At 42.5% G+C, this 19,207-nt stretch overlaps 1 protein-coding gene across 1 annotated transcript in view; it reads left to right on the forward strand.

The window, feature by feature from the left end:
- The first annotated feature begins 11,736 nt into the window (after nt 1-11,736).
- The window catches only part of SLC12A8 (solute carrier family 12 member 8), a 69,838-nt gene continuing 62,367 nt past the window's right edge, over nt 11,737-19,207 (forward strand). Inside the window, 2 exon segments of the mRNA XM_032230159.1 lie at nt 11,737-11,823; nt 17,648-17,943. Of these exon segments, the coding sequence (XP_032086050.1) occupies nt 17,791-17,943 (153 nt within the window). The 5' untranslated portion in view covers nt 11,737-11,823; nt 17,648-17,790.

Genomic DNA, 19,207 nt, shown 5'->3' on the forward strand with positions numbered 1-19,207 from the left:
ATGATGAATACGTACAGTTTTACTTCTTTATTCACATCTACACACCTCTCCCAAGAAAGTATCTCACTGCTATAGTTATTGCAGTGTTAATCTGTATTACTCACTGCTGCTCTGTCCAGTTGTGCCCCAACATTCTAGAGCAGGGGTGTCAAGCTCATGTTTTCACGGCGGCATCACATGATGTATTGGGACTTTTCCCCCTTTGCTAAACCAGGCATGGGCGTGGCCAGTGTGTGACACATCTTGTTCTAGAGTCATCGAGTCCTGTTCTAGAGTCATTGGGCCCTGTTCTAGAGCCATCACTATTTATTTCCTTTTAGAAATTATATCTTCAAAGCAGAATATAGGCAAATTTAGTAGCTGTGTATTTGTCTCTTATATTAAAAAAAAAGCAACTGTCCCTGGATAGTCTATCTCCAGCAAGCTTGCATATTTCTCTTCCTCTCAACATGGTCCATCTGGCGAGATGGACAGCATACAAGTTTAATAAATAAAATACATAAAAATCACTTGCCTGCTGTAGGAGCCAGTGACTTTACTAGAAAGAGTGGGGCTAAATACTCAGGCCATTTTTAAATTGATTTTTTGGATCCAGAATAGGAACAAGAACAATAAACTTCCCCAGAGATATATATTCCCATTCCTTTGCTGTTTCATTTGCTGTTTTTGAACTAAAAATTACATCACTGAGAAATGGCCATTTCCCCACTAAAATCTGGCAGCACAATCTAAGAATGCTTTGGGAGCTACAAATGGATGACTACAAGGGCAAAGGGGATATACATAGGATTAGGTACCAAAGCATCTACCTGTCAGCCTCTGCTTTGCTGTTGCTTTGGCTGCCATTGAAACGGGGAGGGGGGGCATGGTATTTGGGAAGGGAATCATTATGTGCTGGAGGAAGATTCTAGATGCTGGTCTGACCATCTCATTGCGCATGCGGAGGAAGGGAGTTTCCCACCAAGGTTAACTGTCCAGCATTCCATCCTGGTGATGTTTTTTGAAGATATCTCCCACCTGACAGTTGGGTGAATTATAATTGGATTATGGGGTGCCAAGGGGAGGGGATTCAATTATACATGATATTCTTTGCTTTCGCGCCTAATTAACCAGATTCAGCTTCGCTTCGCTACTGTTCATTTGTAATTAGTAAAAGTACATTTAATTTCAATCAAATGGAGTTGAGTGGTTTCTTTCCTGATTATTAAATGAAGTCGCACCTGACACTACCTATATAAAAGACAGAATTACTGGAAAACAATACTTTCAGATGTCTTTCAGAATTATTCTTATCCTCAGGTGACTCTTTCGTCAGAGTCTATTCATAACAAAATCAAATCAATCCAAAATCTGAATTATTTGAAATCTAAGAAACAATGGTCCCTAATGGGTTTTTTAAAAAACCAACAACTTGTTCTTTTGCATATTGTAGTAATTGAAGTCATTTCGATGCTATCAGTAGCTATCTTGAAGCAGAGGTGAAACTTAAGAGAAAAAAAACATTCCGGTCACATTACCCAGGGGGCTTTGGGAGGTGGAAATGAATCCAGCACAGGATGTAATCCTGTGTAAAACAGCTGATGCCATTCCCCTCCTCCTTTGTGCCTTTTTTGACACCTGTTCTTTCTTGTTTGTTCCCCTTTCTTAATTGTTCCCTTTTCTGTATCTCATTCTCTTTCAGATGCCATGATCTATCTCCCAAGCTGCAGACTGGGAGAGGGAAGGGACAGATAGCTTTGGTCAAAGGGCGGATCTAATTGCTTCCAGCGGACTTTTGAAAATGAGCCAAGAATGGCATATGGCCTTAGACCACATGTTTCTCGTTCCTAAAATAAAGGTTGATAGTTTTAAACTGACCAGATATAATGTATCCATTATACAAAAGTTTCAGCGTAGTATTCTCTAGATGCACTGAACACAAATCTCATCACCTACACCAAGCATTGCTAGTTAAGGGCCATTTTGTCTATAGACAATGGAAGTTGTAGCTCAGCACTTCTAGAGAGCACCAAGTTGGAGATGGTCTTTATAAAGTAAACTAAAAATCATGGACTTTCCTTGGATCACTATTTTCTCTTGGAACTATATATTTTTTCTATTTATCATAATTGCTATTTTCTATTTATTATAATTGCTCTTTCTATGCTAATAATTGTTTGGAACAGCTTTCCATCTCTCTTTTTTTGTTCTGTTTTGTTATTTAACATTTGCAAGGTTTTGACTCCCTCCCCCCTTCCATGCCTCCCATTTACAGGATTCAAGGATCCTGTGGTATGCCTACTTTACTGTGAAACTTCTCACTAATTTAGCAAGAAAGACGGGCTGTTGCTGTAGCAACTTGCTGCCCTAAAAATACTGCATTCTGTTAGGGAGTTTCGCTGCAACATTTTGTAGCCATATTTTCTATTCCCCTTTGTCTGCTTGGTACTATTCAATTCAGTACCATACTGTTCAATTCAACCACCATTTTTCTTTGGTCAAGAGCTAGTTATCAGGACATCCAATTTTTGGAAATCAGCTATTCATGATAGAAAGTGAAAAAATTACTTTGGTTATCATAGCTTCCATATGTGAAATTAAGCAGTTTTGAACCCTGGTCGCTGTGCTTTGTCTTCACAGTATGAAACTGACATAGGGGAAGACTACTCCAGATATTATAATAGTATACTCATGTTATTAATAGGTGCCTCAGCTGTGGCAGTATTTGAACTCTTTTGTCTGGGCTCAGAAGAAGGGTAAGCCCTATTTAATGCTCAGATAGAAGAGTCCTGGGGAATGTCATGGGTCGCCCTCAATGTCCAACCATTCTTTTAGTAACTGTTCAAAGTTAAAACAGGACTGAAAAAGTTGGCTGACGATTGGTCCTCACATTTACAATAATTGCAGCATTCCCACAGTTACATGATCAAAATTTGGCTGCTTGGCAAACTGGAATGTATTTTTGACAGTTGCAGCATCCTGAGGTCATGTGGTCACCATTTACGATCTTACTAGGCAGCTTTTGACCAGCAAAATCAATGGGAAAATCTGGATTTGTTTAAGCATCGTATAATTCACTTAACAATTACAATTATTACCTTAACAACCATGACGAAAAAAGGTGGTCAACTCAGCCAAGACTCACTTGCTTAGCAATGAAAATTCTAATTCTAACTGTGGTTGTTAACAAGGACTCCCTGTATAGGTTAGAATGAAAAGCTGAAATCTGGAGGAAGGCAAAACTACCATTTCCTTAAAGTTGCCAGGAAAATGGCATAAATTCATATAGTCACCAGCAGTAGAACTTTATTAATTATATACATATACATATACATATACATACACACACACATACACACACACACAAACACACACACTTGCTGCAGGTTTTATGCACTTTAACTCAGAATTAAGCCTTTTTTCTGGCTATTGTGAGTTTGTGAAAATTGAGGGGATTGAACTATTTCTGACTTTATAAAAGACCCTAAACATTTACATTTAATATTTCTAATCCTTTGTTATTAATACATCCGGTTCTAACAATTTTTTCCCCTGTTTTGACCTGTAAATGACTGAGAGACCTTAGTAGTTGGTTGATTAACAAGATTAATTAACAGACAAAAAATCTGTGATGTTTTAATTTGTAATGTTTTTCCTCCAGAATGTAAATTACAGTGGCAGAAGTTCCAAATCTTGCCTGCTGCTTTATTTTGAAACATAGTTCAAGGTGCTGCAGGTTACTTTAAGGCAGGGCTGTCAAACTCCTGGCCTGCAGGCTGGATGCATCACACATTGGCCACACCCACACATTTAGCGAAGGCGGAGGAAAGTCCTGATACATCACGTGACAGCACTCCTGTGATGACCTGAGTTTGACACCCCTGCCTTAAGGGAATGAGCCAATGGAACCCTTCAGTAAATTAAGGTCTATCAGTAATGAAATTAGATATTGCTAAGAGTTGTCTACCCTTTCTTAGTTGCTGTTATGAAGAGACAGGAAAGTCACAAGGAAACTATGAGTTAAAAGGAGCAAGATGTGTTAGAGAAAATGGCTGGTGGCAGAAAATAACAAGGTTTTCTCCTGACCTTTGCAGTTACAGAATTTCCTCTCCAAGAAACCTCATTCATCCTGATTTTTTTTTCCAGAAGGGGATGATATTTTCACTTGCCAGAAATTTTTATGTTTTCTGATGAATTCTTTTACCATTTTAATGCTTTTAAGCTGGTGTGTGTTGTCTTTCTAGTTACTGCTATTTTGTCATGATTAGAAATACTTGGCAACATGCTCTGAAAATCTGGACTGTAGAGGGGAATATAGGAAAACTGTAATAAATAATGAACACAATAAAATTCTATGCCATCTGGATATCACTATTGTCAAATATTCTGCCATCAAAGTTTCAGATCAACTTGAACTATCACTTAGAACTGTGAATTGCACTCTTCACGATTCTAAAAAAAAATCAAAGTGGGTGTGCCTTATGTTGTCTGTGGTTAGACACACTGATTGTGGTCTTTATTTTTTTCCTACTGCAAACCATCTTAGTATTTCCACAGTTCCTGTTAGACCCTTAAAATGCCTTGGAAGCATTCTTTGCTCCAGGAGACAATTTACAAGAGATCAGGATGTGCTTAAATCAGTTTCCTCAATGCAATAGGGGGGAAAGATTGGACAATCTGTTAGCGCATAAGCTAAACAAACTGCAAAGCTGTTTGAAGAACAAGTAAACTAATTTCCTCAGCAAGATAGCTAATATTTTGTAAAGAGACAAAAAAGAACTATAAATGGCCCGGTAGATGTATTTTCTCCCAAAGGCTTCTAATATAATGTCAAAATACTGTTTTTCTACTTCATTATAGCAAAACAAAGTATTCATTAACAGCATTTGGAAAACATTATGTTAGGAAATATTTGACCAACCATGTCTCTTTCAGATAATATTTGTCTGTGATACACAATATATTTATAAAAGCTAGCATTTGCTGGAAGTCTTATTTTATATATCTTAACTTTGGCAACAGCCTGGATAAATTCATTAAGGGCAAGTTACCAATTCTCCTTTTTCTGTGCTATAAATGAACTATTCCAAAAATTGATGTGAAAATTAAGAATAAAATATAGTGAATTTGCCTCTATCTTTTCATGATTCAGAAAGTTCAAGATTTACAGCTAGTTCACAGCAACAAAAAAGTTGATTAACTAATCAATAAAGTTCTTAAAAGTTTATCACAATAGCCAAGACAGTGTCAAAGTGCGATCCCTTTCTCTATGTTGGTTTTCTGGTGGTTTTTTTGGTTACCTATAATTGAAATGTGAAATCCAGTTTCTATTAAGTGATTTACTAAAAGAAATCTACATAACTGCATATTTTATCTGCTTTGGCCTCCCTTGTCTCCTCCTTTCTTTCCATACACAGCCAGAGCTGTGAAAATATCCCCATACGCACCCTTGAAAACAAAACCAAATTACAGAATCAGATTTGAAAATATTCAATATTCAGTGCCCTTGCTCAGTTGTTAATAATACTTCAATGAACATTATTTGCCACAAAATATTTAATAACAGGATTTATTTATTTATTTAAAGCAAATTAAAGCAGATTTCCAGGATGTTGGCTCTTATTTTGGCTCACTTTCATTTTTTCTTTCTCTTTCCTTCTTTCCTTTCTTAAGTATAAAAAACATTACACATTCTAAAGAACTGTGTTCAAGGGTAACTGTTTGAAATTGGTCTTCTGCACATACAGGTAGTGCTCAACTTACAACCATTTATTTGGTGACCAAAGTTACAACAGCACTGAAAAAAAATGACATGGCTGTTTTTCAGAGTTATGAGTGTTGCAGCATCACCTTGGACATGTGATCAAAATTTGGGCACTTGGCAACAGGCGTGATAGTTGCATTGTCCAGGGTCATGTGATCATCTCTGACAAGCAGTGATTCACTTAATAATTGCTGCAAGAAAGGTCGCAAAATGGAGCAAAATTCAAGATGGAAGGTGTCTTGGAGATCTTCTAGTCCAGTGTTTTTCAACCTTTTTTGTGCAAAGGCACACTTTTTTCATGAAAAAAATCACGAGGCACACCACCATTAGAAAATGGTGCACCCTGGTCAACACTGAGTAAGGAGCCTCCCTGCCAGGCCACAGTGGAAGGCCAGCTCAGTGGTGTGTGTGTGTGTGTGTGTGTTTGTGTGTGTGTGTGTTATTTCAGTCAACCAAGGTTGGGAAGCAAGACTCTTGCAGCAGGGGCTGATTCTTGGTCTGGTGAACTGTCTGCTTGTGTGTGTTTGTGTGTGTGTGTGTGTGTGTGTGTGTGTGTGGTGTGCGTAAAAGAAAGCAGCCCTGGGCTTGGGTTCTCAGTGGACCCCCTGAAGAGCCTTTCCTGTGGCTGGCTGTGGAGGTGGGATCCTCACTCCCATGGTCTCAGAGGGCAGGGGCTGGCTGGGAGGGTCTCTTGGCCTCTGTATGCAGGCCCAGCTCAGACCCCTGCCCAGCATCCCCTTCCACCCAAGCTCACATATTAAGTAAAGCAAAACAACCCTCGCACGGAATAAAAGCTTCGAATTTAAGTCCTCCTCACCTTTCTGAACTTCTCCTTTGCTGGATAAAAGTTTTCATTTCTTTTAAAGCAAAGGGTAAAAAAAAAATGTTACTTTTTGGATCCCTCCACACCAGCAAGCTCATCTCACCAGCCACGCGCGCGGAGGATCCACCGGGGGGGGGGGGGTGAGGAGGAAAGGATGCGCCTTTGGAGCGGTCCGGGGAAAGGGAAGCGGGTGGAGATTCAGGTGATGGGGGAGAGGTGTAACTACGCGCCCCCCCTTCCGCAGCCCGTTCAAATATCACATCCTACCGGCGAAGGGAGCGTGAGGGGTGGCACGGTGATGTCCTCCCCGAGGCCGGCCAGGTGCGGCGCTCGCCCCCTCCCCCTCCTTCCCCCTCCCCGACTGGCGCAGGTGAGGTTGGGCGCGCGGACTTGGCCTCCCGCTGAGCCTGGGCGCGCGGCCGTTTGGTGCAGCCTGTTCCGGGACGGCGCTGGCACTTTTCTCCCCCGGTGGTGGTGGAGGAGGAGGACATACAAAAAGGGAGGCGGAGCCCGAGTTGGCTTGGTTGGGCTCCGCGCTTTCCTCCTGCGACGGGAATCCCACGGGAAAAGCCTCCTCAAAAACCTCGCCTTTTGCGCCCTTCCTTGGAGCAGCTCTTCGCTCTCCTCCATTGCTCCAGGGCCCCGCGTTGGCGGGGGGGGGGAAGTGGGCGGGAGCGGGGCGCGCGTGGCAATGCCGGCGGGTGTTTTTCCCACGGCACACCTTACACTATGTCATGGCACACTAGTGTGCCGCGGCACAGTGGTTGAAAAACACTGTTCTAGTCCAACCCCCTCTCCCCATTTCAGACAAATGATGTCCAGTCTCTTTTTGAAAGCCACCCATGAACCACAACTTCTGAAGGCAAACAATTCCATTGGTTGATTGCTTTCACTGTTAGGAAATTTCTCCTTAACTTTAGGTTGCTTCTCTCATTGGTTAGCTTTAGTGGTGGGATTCAATTTTTTTTACTATCGGTTTGGTGGGCATGCCATGGCTTGGTGGGCGTGGCAGGAAAAGGATACTGTAAAATCTCCATTCCCTTCACACTCTAGGGGAAGGTTAATGCAAAATCCCCATTTCCTCCTGATCAGCTGGGAATCAGGAGGCAGAGAATAGATGGGGGCGGGGCCAGTCAGAGGTGGTATTTAACAGTTCTCCAAACTACTCAAAATTTCTGCTACCAGTTCTCCAGAACTGGTCAGAACCTGCTGAATCTGGTTAGCTTTCATCCATTGTTTATCATCTTTCCTTCTGATGCTGTGGAAAATAGTTTGACCTTCTCCTCCTCTTTGTGGGACACGGCTATCAAGTCTAAGGTGACCAGACATCCCAATTTTGGCAGGACAGTCATGATTTTGCACAATTTGTCCCGCATCCCGGGTGTTCTTAAAAAGTCCCGATTTTTGTGACCGGACCCGGAAGTAAGCCTGCCCCGCCCCCAGCCCTGTGTACCCATCCCAGCCGGCCGGTATTTTGTCCCTTCTGTCTCCCCGTTGCTCAGAAAAGCAACTTCGGGAAGGTCCTTTGCTAGCAGGCAGGTTCTAGGACGCCTGCCGCCACCAAAGGACCTTCCTGGAGTTGCTTTTCTGAGCAACAGGGAGACAGAAGGGATGCAATCTCCTTTCATTCTTCCTCTACTTCATTCACTCGTTCGGGTAGCAGAGAACGAAAGAAAATCGCATAGCCGAGGACAAAGGAGACTGCAGCCTCCTTCATTCAAACGTTCAGGCAGCGGGGATGGGGGGGGGCTTTCTTGTACCCCTTCTTTCTCTGAAGCCACGCTGGATTCATCAGACTGGGCAGCGCGTGCCCTTGGGATTGTGCAACAGCCGAAGAATAGGAGGCGAGAATTCGGGTGCTGCACAAGTCCACGGGCACGCCCTACCCTCTTCTCTCTGATAGCCGCCTGGTTAAAAAGCTCATCCGGGAAGATGAGGAACGCAAGGGGGATCCCTCCCCCCCGCAGATGGGCTCCGAACCAGCGGAACCTCCTCTTCCTTTTTAACCAGGCAGCTATCAGAGAGAAGAGGGCAGTGCGTGCCTGTGGGCTTATGCAGCAGCCGAAGATCGCCTGGTTAAAAAGATTGCCTGGTTAAAAAGGAGGAAGAGGAGGCTACGCTAGTCCGGAGCCCATCCGCGGGGGCAGGGATCCCCCTCGCGTTCCTCGTCTTCCTCGATGGGCTCCTCCTCCTTTTTAACCAGGCGGCTATCAGAGAGAGGAGGGCAGCGCGTGCACGTGGGCAAGAACGGCTTTAATCACGTTGAGCTGCCCAGTCAAAAAAACCTTTTCCTTCTGTAGAAAAAAAAAGGGGGGGGAATTCCAGAGACCCACTGAAGGAGGGAATCCTCAGCCAGGGCACCCTTTGCTCCGCCACAGCAACCTTTTCAAGCAGGATCAGACTAGTTTGAAAGCCTCGCCTTCTACTTCGGTGGGGAAATTCCCTGATGTCCAGGCTCCGTCCCGCAGAAAAAAATCCCCTTCGCCAAAGCTCGAGAGGCAAGCGCTGCCTCCGCCTGCCAGAATCTCTGGAGAGAATTTTGCAACTATCTGAGGAGCAGTGAGCAGCGGACTTGAACCTTTTCACACATTCAGCCAAGGTCCTGCTGAGCCCGCTACTTTGGACGACCTGATGGATTTTACAATGGATGTGCACCCCGGGAGATGTTGAACAAGGACAGGCAGCTCAGCCTGATCCAGGACGACAGGCGCGACAGCGGCTTACAGACAGAGACAGAGACACACACACAGAGTGAGAAACACACACACACAGGGAGGGAGGAGAGACAGAGAGAGAGAGAGAGAGAGAGAGACAGCACAAAGAGAGAATGACAGAGAGAGAGACAGAGGGAGGGAGGGAGATAGAGGCAAAGAGCCACATAGAGAGTGAGAGACAAACAGATACAGAGAGAGAGAGAGAGAGAGAGAGAGGGAGGGAGGGAGAGGGAGGGAGGGAGGGAGGGAGGGAGGGAGAGGGAGAGAGGCTGAAGGGGTATTTATGCACAGAAGGGGGATTTTAAAAACTTCGGAGTGAATCCAGGAAGAGGGAAGAGATGGAGGACTGACTTTTCGCTCCGATTTCTGAGCCCCCAGCTGTTAGTGACGGAGGAGGAGGAGGACGAAGGAAGGGGTTGCATTTTGCCAGGCTGACAGCTCATTCTGTGGTGTTTTTAAAAAGTCCCCCTTTTTTAAGCATAAAAGGAAAAATCTGCAAAAAGTCACGGGGAGCCCCTGGGATTGTTCCTCGCAAAGCATCATGGTCGCAGAGAATGCAAATGAAGGTGCTTATCTCACCGCCTGGCTCCATGTCCTTGTATTCAAATCGGAGTCACGCTGAGTCCCATTCAGAGGGACACTGTGCTTTTTTGTTTTGTTTTACCTATGTTTTCACAACCATGCAAAGGTGGATTTTGTGCTACAAGGATCTTTCTTTCTTTCTTTCCCTGTCTGCGGTTCCGATTGCAGTCATCCTTTCCTTCGGATTAAAGCACCGTTTCTCATTCCTTGCAAAACTGGGGAAACGGCAGGGCTGCCTCCCTGCCCCCTTTCCTTGCAGCACCCTCGGTTGCAAAATGTTCCCCTGATTTGGTTTATAAGTTCGCAGCAATGCGATCCAACAAATAGGAAAGTTTTAATAAGATCTTCTGACTTTATTTGGTCTCTGCTGCCCCCCCATTAGCCCTTGGGTTTTGTCCCCTGCCAAGGAGAGAGTGGGAAGGAGAGGAAGGAGGGAGGGAGGGGGGAAGGAAAAGAATAGCAATAGCAGTTAGACTTATATACCGCTTCATAGGGCTTTCAGCCCTCTCTAAGTGGTTTACAGAGTCAGCATATTGCCCCCAACAACATTCCGGGTCCTCATTTTAGCCACCTCGGAAGGATGGAAGGCTGAGTCAACCCTGAGGCGGTGAGATTTGAACAGCCGAACTGGAGAACTGCAGTCAGCTGAAGTAGCCTGCGGTGCTGCATTTAACCACTGTGCCACCTCGGCTCTTATTAAGAAGAAGGGAGGGGGGGGAGAAGATGGAAGGAGAAAAGATGGAAGGAAGGAGAAAGAATAGGAGGAAGGAGGAAGGAGAAGGAGGAAGATGGAAGAAGAAAGGAAGAAGAAAAAGAAGAAGGGAGGGAGAAAAGAGGGAAGGAGGTAGGAAGAGAAGGTGAAGAGAGGGAAAGAGCAGAAAGACAAAGAGGATGAAGTTGATAGGCAAGAGGAAGGAGGGAGGAAGGAAGAAAGAAAAAGGGAGGGAGAGAGGAAAGAAGAAAAGATGGAACTAGAAAGGAAAGAAGGGAGGGAGGAAAGGGGAAGATGGGAAAGAGCAGAAAGACAGAGAAGGTGAAGGTAGATAGGCAGAAGGAAGAAATAGGAAGGAGGAAAGGTGAAAGGATGGAAGGAGGAAGGAACAGAAGCGAAGGGGAAGAGAGAGATGGAAAGAGCAGAAAGAGAAGGTAGATAGGCAAAAGAAAGGAAGCTGAAAGAATGGAAGGAGGAAGGAAGAGAAAAGGAGGAAGGGAGTGAGTGAGGAAAGAAGAGAGGATGGAAGGAGAAAGGAAGGGAGGGAAAGAGCAGAAGACGGATAAGGTGAAGGTAGATAAGCAAGAGGAATGAAGGAAGGAAGAAGTGAGGTGTCTCAAGGAGGGGGAAACGTTTAGTGACCAAAGTTACAATGGCATTGAAAAAGGTGAGTGATGACTATTTTTCACACTTAGCGACCGTTGCGACCATTTTTCACACTTAGCGACCGTTGCAGCATCCTCATGGTCACGTGATCAAAATTTTGTTTGGCAACAGATTGATGGTTTCAGTGTCCTGGGGTCATTAATTGCCTTTTGTGAGCTTTTGACAAAATACAAAATTTTTAATCACCCCCCCCCCCCCGCCAGGTCAATGGTGTCCCTCTTTACCAATCTGAAAATCTGGTCACCTTAATCAAGTCAGCCCTAGTCTTTCTTTTCCTCAGCAACTCCAGGAACTTGAATATTTCTCCTGGGAAAGAAGGAAAGAGGAGAGGGAAAAGCAGGAAGAAAGAAAGAAAGAAAGAAAGAAAGAAAGAAAGAAAGAAAGAAAGAAAGAAAGAAAGAAAGAAAGAAAGAGGAGGGCCAAAATAAGAGCAAACATCCTGGAAATCGCCCTTCCTGCCCCATAAAGAGCCACCCACAGGTCAACCCACGTGGCAGCCAGGAGGGAGGCAATCCAGACTGCCCAGCAAATGAGGCGAGGAGGCTGCCTCGGGTTTTTCTGCACCCGGCGCAGAAGAAGACAGGTGAGCGCTGGGAACCCCTGATTAGGATGGTTCGGCCGCCGCGATTGCAGGTGGGAGCGGGTCAAGCAAAGGGTCGGCGAGGAAAAGCCGCCTCTCGCGCCCGTCTGAAGTGGGTGGGAAGCCAAGGTCTAAAGGGGACAAGAGCGGGAAAGACTCATGCAAAGCTTCAGAAGAGGCGGGAGGCAGGTTTCCCTCATTTCGGAAAAGGCTCCGAATGGGTCCGTCTGAAACCGGAGGGGAGGGAAGCTGGGCAACCGAGACAGGTGGCTCCCGGATCCAGGAAACCGCCGCCACCGCCGACGTCGTAGCGTGGGTTGGGTCTCTTTCTTGGCAGGCTGCCTCGTCACGGTCGGTAGGAGCCGAGCCCTCCCAAAGTGGCTTCCAACCCACACGGGAAAGGCTACGCTCTCCGCGTCTGCAGCGCGCTGGAGCAAGTTGACTGCGCGAATGAGGACGGGTCATGCGAACCCCTCGGCCGCCTCTTCCCAACCCGCAGTTTAAAAGTCTCCCTTTCAAACGCCCACTTCGAAAATTAGCCGGTATTTTGTTACACTGTGTTTCTCAACCTTGGCAGCTTGAAGATGTGTGGACTTCAACTCCCAGAATTCGCCAGCACAGCACAGCTAGCTGGGGGGATTCTGGGAGTTGAAGTCCACACACCTTCAAGCGGCGAAGGTTAAGAAATGGTGCAGTAACAATGTCTCTGGAAGATTTTATTAAAGGTTTTATTATTTAAGTGCCTTAAAATGAACAAGGCTGCAGGCACCCCTTAAACTGGGAATTTAAGAGATCTATAGAAATTTTTTTGGGGAGGTGTATTGTAAATGTAGTGAGTAGAACATGATTGCCTTTTGTGCACTCACTGTGTCTCTAACAGACATGACCGCTCATCTGTGTGAATGCTTTTGCCTATGATCACATACTACAAGCAAATACAGCACATAAGATTTAGGATTTTTATTTTTTGCCATTTTTTCTTCATTATTTTGGCAACTTTATTGGATAGGGTTTCTAGGTTCTATAACTGGGACAGATCTCTCAGGCTTACGTAGTATTGCCTATGCGGATCATCTCTCCAGACGTTCTTAAAGTTTGACTTCTTTCTATTCCCTTGTGCTTTCATTATTAGTTGAATTCCCATATCACATGGTCACTCCCTCCCAAGGTTTCTGTAATTTCAATCCCTTCTATAATTTTATTTCTGTTACTGAGAATTTTGTTAGCGATAAGTTCAGTATGGCTAATCCTCTCGTTGCCTTCTCTGTATTTTGGGAGACAAAGTTGTTTGCTAGGTTTGTCAGGAATCTGTTTGATCTTCCACTAGAGTTTGTTTCCCAGTTGATGTCAAGGTAGTTAAAGTCCTCCATTATTATTATGGTGTGCTTTGCAAAGGCCTCTTGGAGCTCAAATCAGAAAAGCCACCGATTACTGTATCTTGTTTCTAAAGCCATTTTCTTTTATCACTATATGGATGTGAAACCATTTTCACATTGGAGATTGGCCAGTTTTTTATTAATTAATTTAATTCAGCTTTTATATTACCTGAACTTTTTACTGCACAAGTAGTCTCTAAAATGCATGTTTCTAGAATTGCAAATTTTGGATCCAGTTAGTTGTTTAATATAAATTAAATATTGACAACCTGACTATTTCTGATACAGCTATCCTATTCAGACTCTGCAAAAATCCCTAAGACCATTAGATAGCAGCAGAGAGATACATCTTTCAGGTCAGGTGATACTCCTAGCATCAGGTAATAAATAGGCATACTATTTTTGCTCATGCCTAAACAATAGATAAGGGACGTGGTAACTCAATGACTAAGACGCTGAGCTTGTCAATCAGAAAAGTTGGCAGTTCAGTGGTTCGAATCCCTAGTGCCATGTAATGGAGTGAGCGCCCGTTACATGTCCCAGCTTCTGCTAACCTAGCAGTTCAAAAGCATGTAAAAATGCAAGTAGAAAAATAGGGACTACCTTTGGTGGGAAGGTAACAGCGTTCCGGGTGTCTTTGGAGTTTAGTTATGCTGGCCACATGACCATGGAGACTTCTTCAGACAGCGCTGGCTCTTCAGCTTTGAAATAGAAATGAGCACTGCCTCCTAGAGTCAGGAACGACTAGCACATATGTGCAAGGGGAACTTTTACCTTTACCTTTAAACAATAGATCTAATAACTATATGGACCAGATTATGATAAAATGGCCTATCAAGATTATGCTTGCTTCTCAGCAGTAGAGAAACTAAGACAGACCTACTCTCACTAGGCTACCACTTTGTAAACAGGAAAGAGAAATTAATATAAAGTCCATTGTGGACCAGGTCCTTGAATGGACTCTTAAAGAGCACATTTTATGAGCGCTTGGAGAGTAATGCAACAATTAACAAGCGCCTGCAAGGATTTTGCATAAGCAGTCATGCCATGTAAACCTTATCTTCATTTTTGATTGACATATTATTTTATTAGATTGGGGAAAGTGCTGTGGACAAAGCACATCTTCATTCCTTCAAAGCATTTGACATTAATAAAATGGTAGAATACGGTCCCAATGATAGAACTGTAACGGATTCATAATTGGCTGAATGATTGCACTCAGAAATACTCACAAATGACTTGACATTGGAAAATTCTACTGTGCTGAATGCAACAGGACTCAGCCCTGAGCTCTGTGGTATTCAATGATTTATTAATAACCTGGTGGAAGCAGTTGAATAAATATTTACCAAATATGCAGCTGACATAAAACTAGAAGTGGCCGATGCTTTAGAAGAAAAGGAGAAGATTTTAAAAATTCTAGACAGGTTTGAACAGTGGGCTGAAGCAAACAGGATTAAATTTAACACAGATAAATATAAAATCTTGGATGTGATGAGAAAAAAATAAAGGTACAAGTACAGATGGGGGGGGGGAGAAAAGATCTGGTTTGGCAGTAATGAATAGAATCTGGGTGTTCTAGGAGATCACATGGTAAGCGTGAACCACCAGTGTGATGCACTTGTTTTTTTAGGAGGTATTAATGGAAACAGAATTCAGATCACAAGAAATAATTATGCCACTGTGCTTTGCCTTGATCAGTCCCTTGCGTTCAATTCTGTGTATTGTAGTTCAAAAGGGACAGTGACAAACGGGTGAGTTCAGAGGAGGGATGCAAGATGGTGAGAGGATCAGAAACCAAGTTATTTGAATAACAGTTAAAGAGATAGGTATGTTTAAGCTGTATTCGCAGGAATTGCTTTGACATTCTGAATCTCTTTGATAGACAAACAGAGAAGCTATGGAACAAACTTTAAAAAATTATTAAGGATGAAAATGAAAAGAGATTGCCAAAAATGAAAGTCTGGCCTCTCATTCCCCATCAGTTGCTCAGAGCAATCTGGTCTTTACCAGCTAGTAGTTTGGCTCTGGGACTTTAGAAGAGTATTATAATAAAGCTAAATGCAGATGTGTATATTTTTTTATTTCTATATGTGAATGGAACAGCAGTGATAAATTATCATATGTACATACATATATACATACATAGATACATAGATACATAGATACACACATACACACATACATACATACATACATACATACATACATACATACATACATACATAAAATTGGGGAAAATCCTCTACAAATAAAAATTTCAGCAACATTTCCAAATTGGTGGCTGAACCCACATAAAAGATAAACTAAATAATACAAGATTGAAACAGTTTGAACACAGAAAACAAGTTTTAATACAGCTGTGTAAAACTATTGTCTGATGAAGTCCTGAGAAAAAAGGAACCTTGTGTGAAAAGAGAACATTTGTAAAATATCAGCAATTCAATGAGAGCTCCACAGATGTTTTGAAAGATTTCCAAAAGTTTATTGATAATAAGTAAACACGGTCAAATTCAATTGAATGCACATTCATTTTAGAGGAAGGCTTACTGCATATCACAGTAACCCCTACTGCTTCAGTATAGCAGAACCAGCCATTTATAACTTATTTGTAAGCCATTATTAGCTATAACTCCTTTATTTATATGATTTATAGAACCACCCATCTCACACAAGTGATTCAGGGTAGTTTACAAAATCCACCACACAATATAGCTTAATCTAGCGTAATATGTGAACCATCTCTGAGTTTTATAGGATTTGTATCTAATATATGGAGTCGGGCAGCTAATCTTTCTGAAAAAATCCTGTTTCAGATTAAATTCATATGGACTTCATGTGCATATCCTGTTAAAGAAAGGCTCGGCATCAGAAGACTGCCTCACAGACAATTCTTGCTCCAAGATCAAAAGCCCTTGGCAAGCAATCATGTTACACCTTTAATAACTGTCTTATCTGTTCCCTGGCAGCTAGGAACAGTTGGGAGAGAAAGAGAAAGAAGTCAGATATTAAAGTGAATGTTAAAGGAGAATCCATCACTTTGGACTTCTCAGCCATCCTTTGAAAATTGCTATCAGTTTTTCATATTTTTCAGTATACTAGAATAATTGCTTTCTGTACATGCATTTCTCTTCATGTGTTACTAGACTTCTTTTTCTGAATGCCACATCATTACAGTAAACAAATCCCTTGGGAACATAAAGCATTCAAATGGACGTCCCTAGAAATATTCAATTTAGTTTTGCTTTTTCTTGGAAGCATTTCACCATGCAAAATGAATGTTGGAAAATAACGGTGAAGCTTTTGCAAAATAAAATTTCTACTTGCAGCTTTCTGTTGGATTCTTTTTAAAAGTAGTCTGACATTTTACTTTCCTTACTGATTTGCATAATTTTTTCCCTTTGTGTTGTAAGTTCATCATTCCCTGCTGCTCTCTTCCCTGTGTGAAGCCACAGTAACACTGAAAAAACAGCAAGGGTGGTGGTGGCTGGCAAAGATTCTTTCTTTCCACTGGAGGGGAATAAGCACTGGGAAACCAATGAATCTTAACTGCTTCAATTTGGCTTCATGGGAAGTTTGCACAGAGTGCAGGAATACCTTTAACAATATGTGAGAAGAGCCTGAACTCAGCCAATATGATTTGTGAGCCCAGTTACCCAACACAGTTTAGTGCACTAGGTATACTCAGTGGGAAATATGTAGGAAAGCAGCTATAAGACAGAAAGGATAAGGAAAAATATTGCCCCAATGAGAAGGCAAGGTGGCAAGATTTGAGCTTCAAGTTGATGATCAGATTGTTCCTGAAATGGAGCAATGGATCAACTCCAGATAGCCTGGAGAGGGATATTGGCAGTTCTAGTTAATATCTGGAAATCATAAGCTCCTTTTCCAGGTGTAAAAAAAGAGTAAATGAAAACATTGTTGTTCTACTATAACTATATGCTCAACAAAGTCTGTCCATCTTCTTTCCTAAAATTAAGAATGTTCTATTTTACATTCCTTTTATCTGCTAACTGATGGGCAGTGTTTTTCTTTATCACTCTCTTTTGGGTGTCTCCACATGTAGCAGCTCTTAGCTGACTTTATGTGCGGTTGGAAGCTAAGTAGGGCTAGACCTGGTTAATTCTTGCATAGATCAATTCTCTGGTCTCCCATAGGGAATTCAGAGCTATTGAGAAGTCTGGGAAGTTGAAAAACATCCTGGAAAAAGTGCACATAGCAAACCCACGCTGCTGCCAAGAATGCTTCATGGCTATCAAGCTTGACTTGAAGATCTATTTATTTTTCATGCTGGTGCATTGCAAGGCATTAGGGAAGTAAGTCAGCGCAGTGAGGAGAAGTAAAACCAGATCTAGCATTCAGATACTGTGGGTGCATAAGCCTTAATATTAATGTCTTCTTCAGGCTATCATATAGCACAAACAATTTATATTATGCTATTTTTATTCCAGTTTTATTCCTCCACTTCAGTGACACCTGGTTGTGTCAACATGTGTTGAGGTGACAGTAACCTGTGTTTCTGCCAAGGCTGGCTGCCATAAAGCCATGAAATATCTGCTGGGCACATCTTACTCCTACAGGGATTCATCTGGGCATGATAGTTGACCTGGAACACTCCCTGCAGTGGCTTGTCTTTGTCATGGCAGAACCATCCAATGTGAAAAGTGCCCCATTTCTGCCCCAAATCAGGACCAGCATGAGAAGTGATGGGCATGTGCAAGAACTTTTCCTTGAAGAAGCCAAACAGGTATGTTAAGAAGGCTTATCTTTTATTTATCAACCGAGTTCTGCCTTCTGAGACCTTGCAGGACGAAGGGCATAATGGATTACAGCTAGACCTCGCCATATGACTATAAGAGAGCCTGCTCCTTATGGTCTTTTGCATAACATGTGTCGGTCACATGATTGACTTGATTTTCCAATGGTTGTTACATAAACGCTATGGTTGTCGAGGGAACATCACAGTCGTAAGTGCAAATCCATTGTTCACTAAGAGCACTCGGTTTGCTGTCAACCAGAACTGGCAAAACCGTTGCAAAATGCAATTGTGACTGCAGGATGCTGCAAACAGCCATAAATGTATTTCTGTTGCCAAGTTTCAGACTCTGTCAGCACTTCAGCTATGAGTCATTAAGTCCCCCTTTTCAAATTGGTTGTAACTTTGTTTGCTAAACAACTGGCCATTAAGTCAAGGCCTAACTATAAATATTTTCTCATATCATGTCGTATCAATTTTTTGTATATACTATGAAATTAGCTCATACTAATTTCTAGCTTTTTACAAAATAATTAGATCATCAATTAAGAATATTTGTAAAAAATAGGTTGTCATCAATCACACCCAAAGGATTAATTATACAATATTTTATTTTCCTTGTTTAAGACCAAGAGAGCATTCTGCTTACTCATAGTGTGACAAGTGCAAATGCTGAACAAAATGACCTTCCTCACAAGGAAGTCATCTTGTGTTTGTGACAGAATTCCAGTGCAATAACCATCCATAGAAACTTCCAATATTATTTATCCAAAATTTTTCTTGAAATAGAGTGGATTCACAGGTGGTTCTAGACAGCAGATAGCCCTTGACCTCTGACTGGTTGCTTAGTGATTGAAGTTAAGAAGGGCCTTCTTGGGGGTACTTCCAATGGTTGTCCTCCACCCATGGTCACATGACCACAGTTCAGTGTTTTTGGCAGCTAGGCTATATTGTAGCTGTTTGTAGAATCCCACAGTGACATTACTGCATTTTATAATGGTTTGGCCCAACAGTAGCATTTACTACTGGTTTTTGACAACCCTATTTACAACCATCACAAATTGCGATCATGATGGGCAGGCTTCAATATGGTCATAACTTAAGGACTACCTGCACAATGGTTACATCTAGTACATATTTTGTGACTGAAAGCTGTGCAAAACATTTGTATGAATTGTTTCACATGTGAAAACCATGTAAAAACCAGAGCTGCTTAATGCTTCAAAAAGAGAATGTTCCTCTGTGATTCCATGTA

Source organism: Thamnophis elegans, chromosome 1 (assembly GCF_009769535.1).
Source record: "Thamnophis elegans isolate rThaEle1 chromosome 1, rThaEle1.pri, whole genome shotgun sequence".
Taxonomy (NCBI): Eukaryota; Metazoa; Chordata; class Lepidosauria; order Squamata; family Colubridae; genus Thamnophis; species Thamnophis elegans.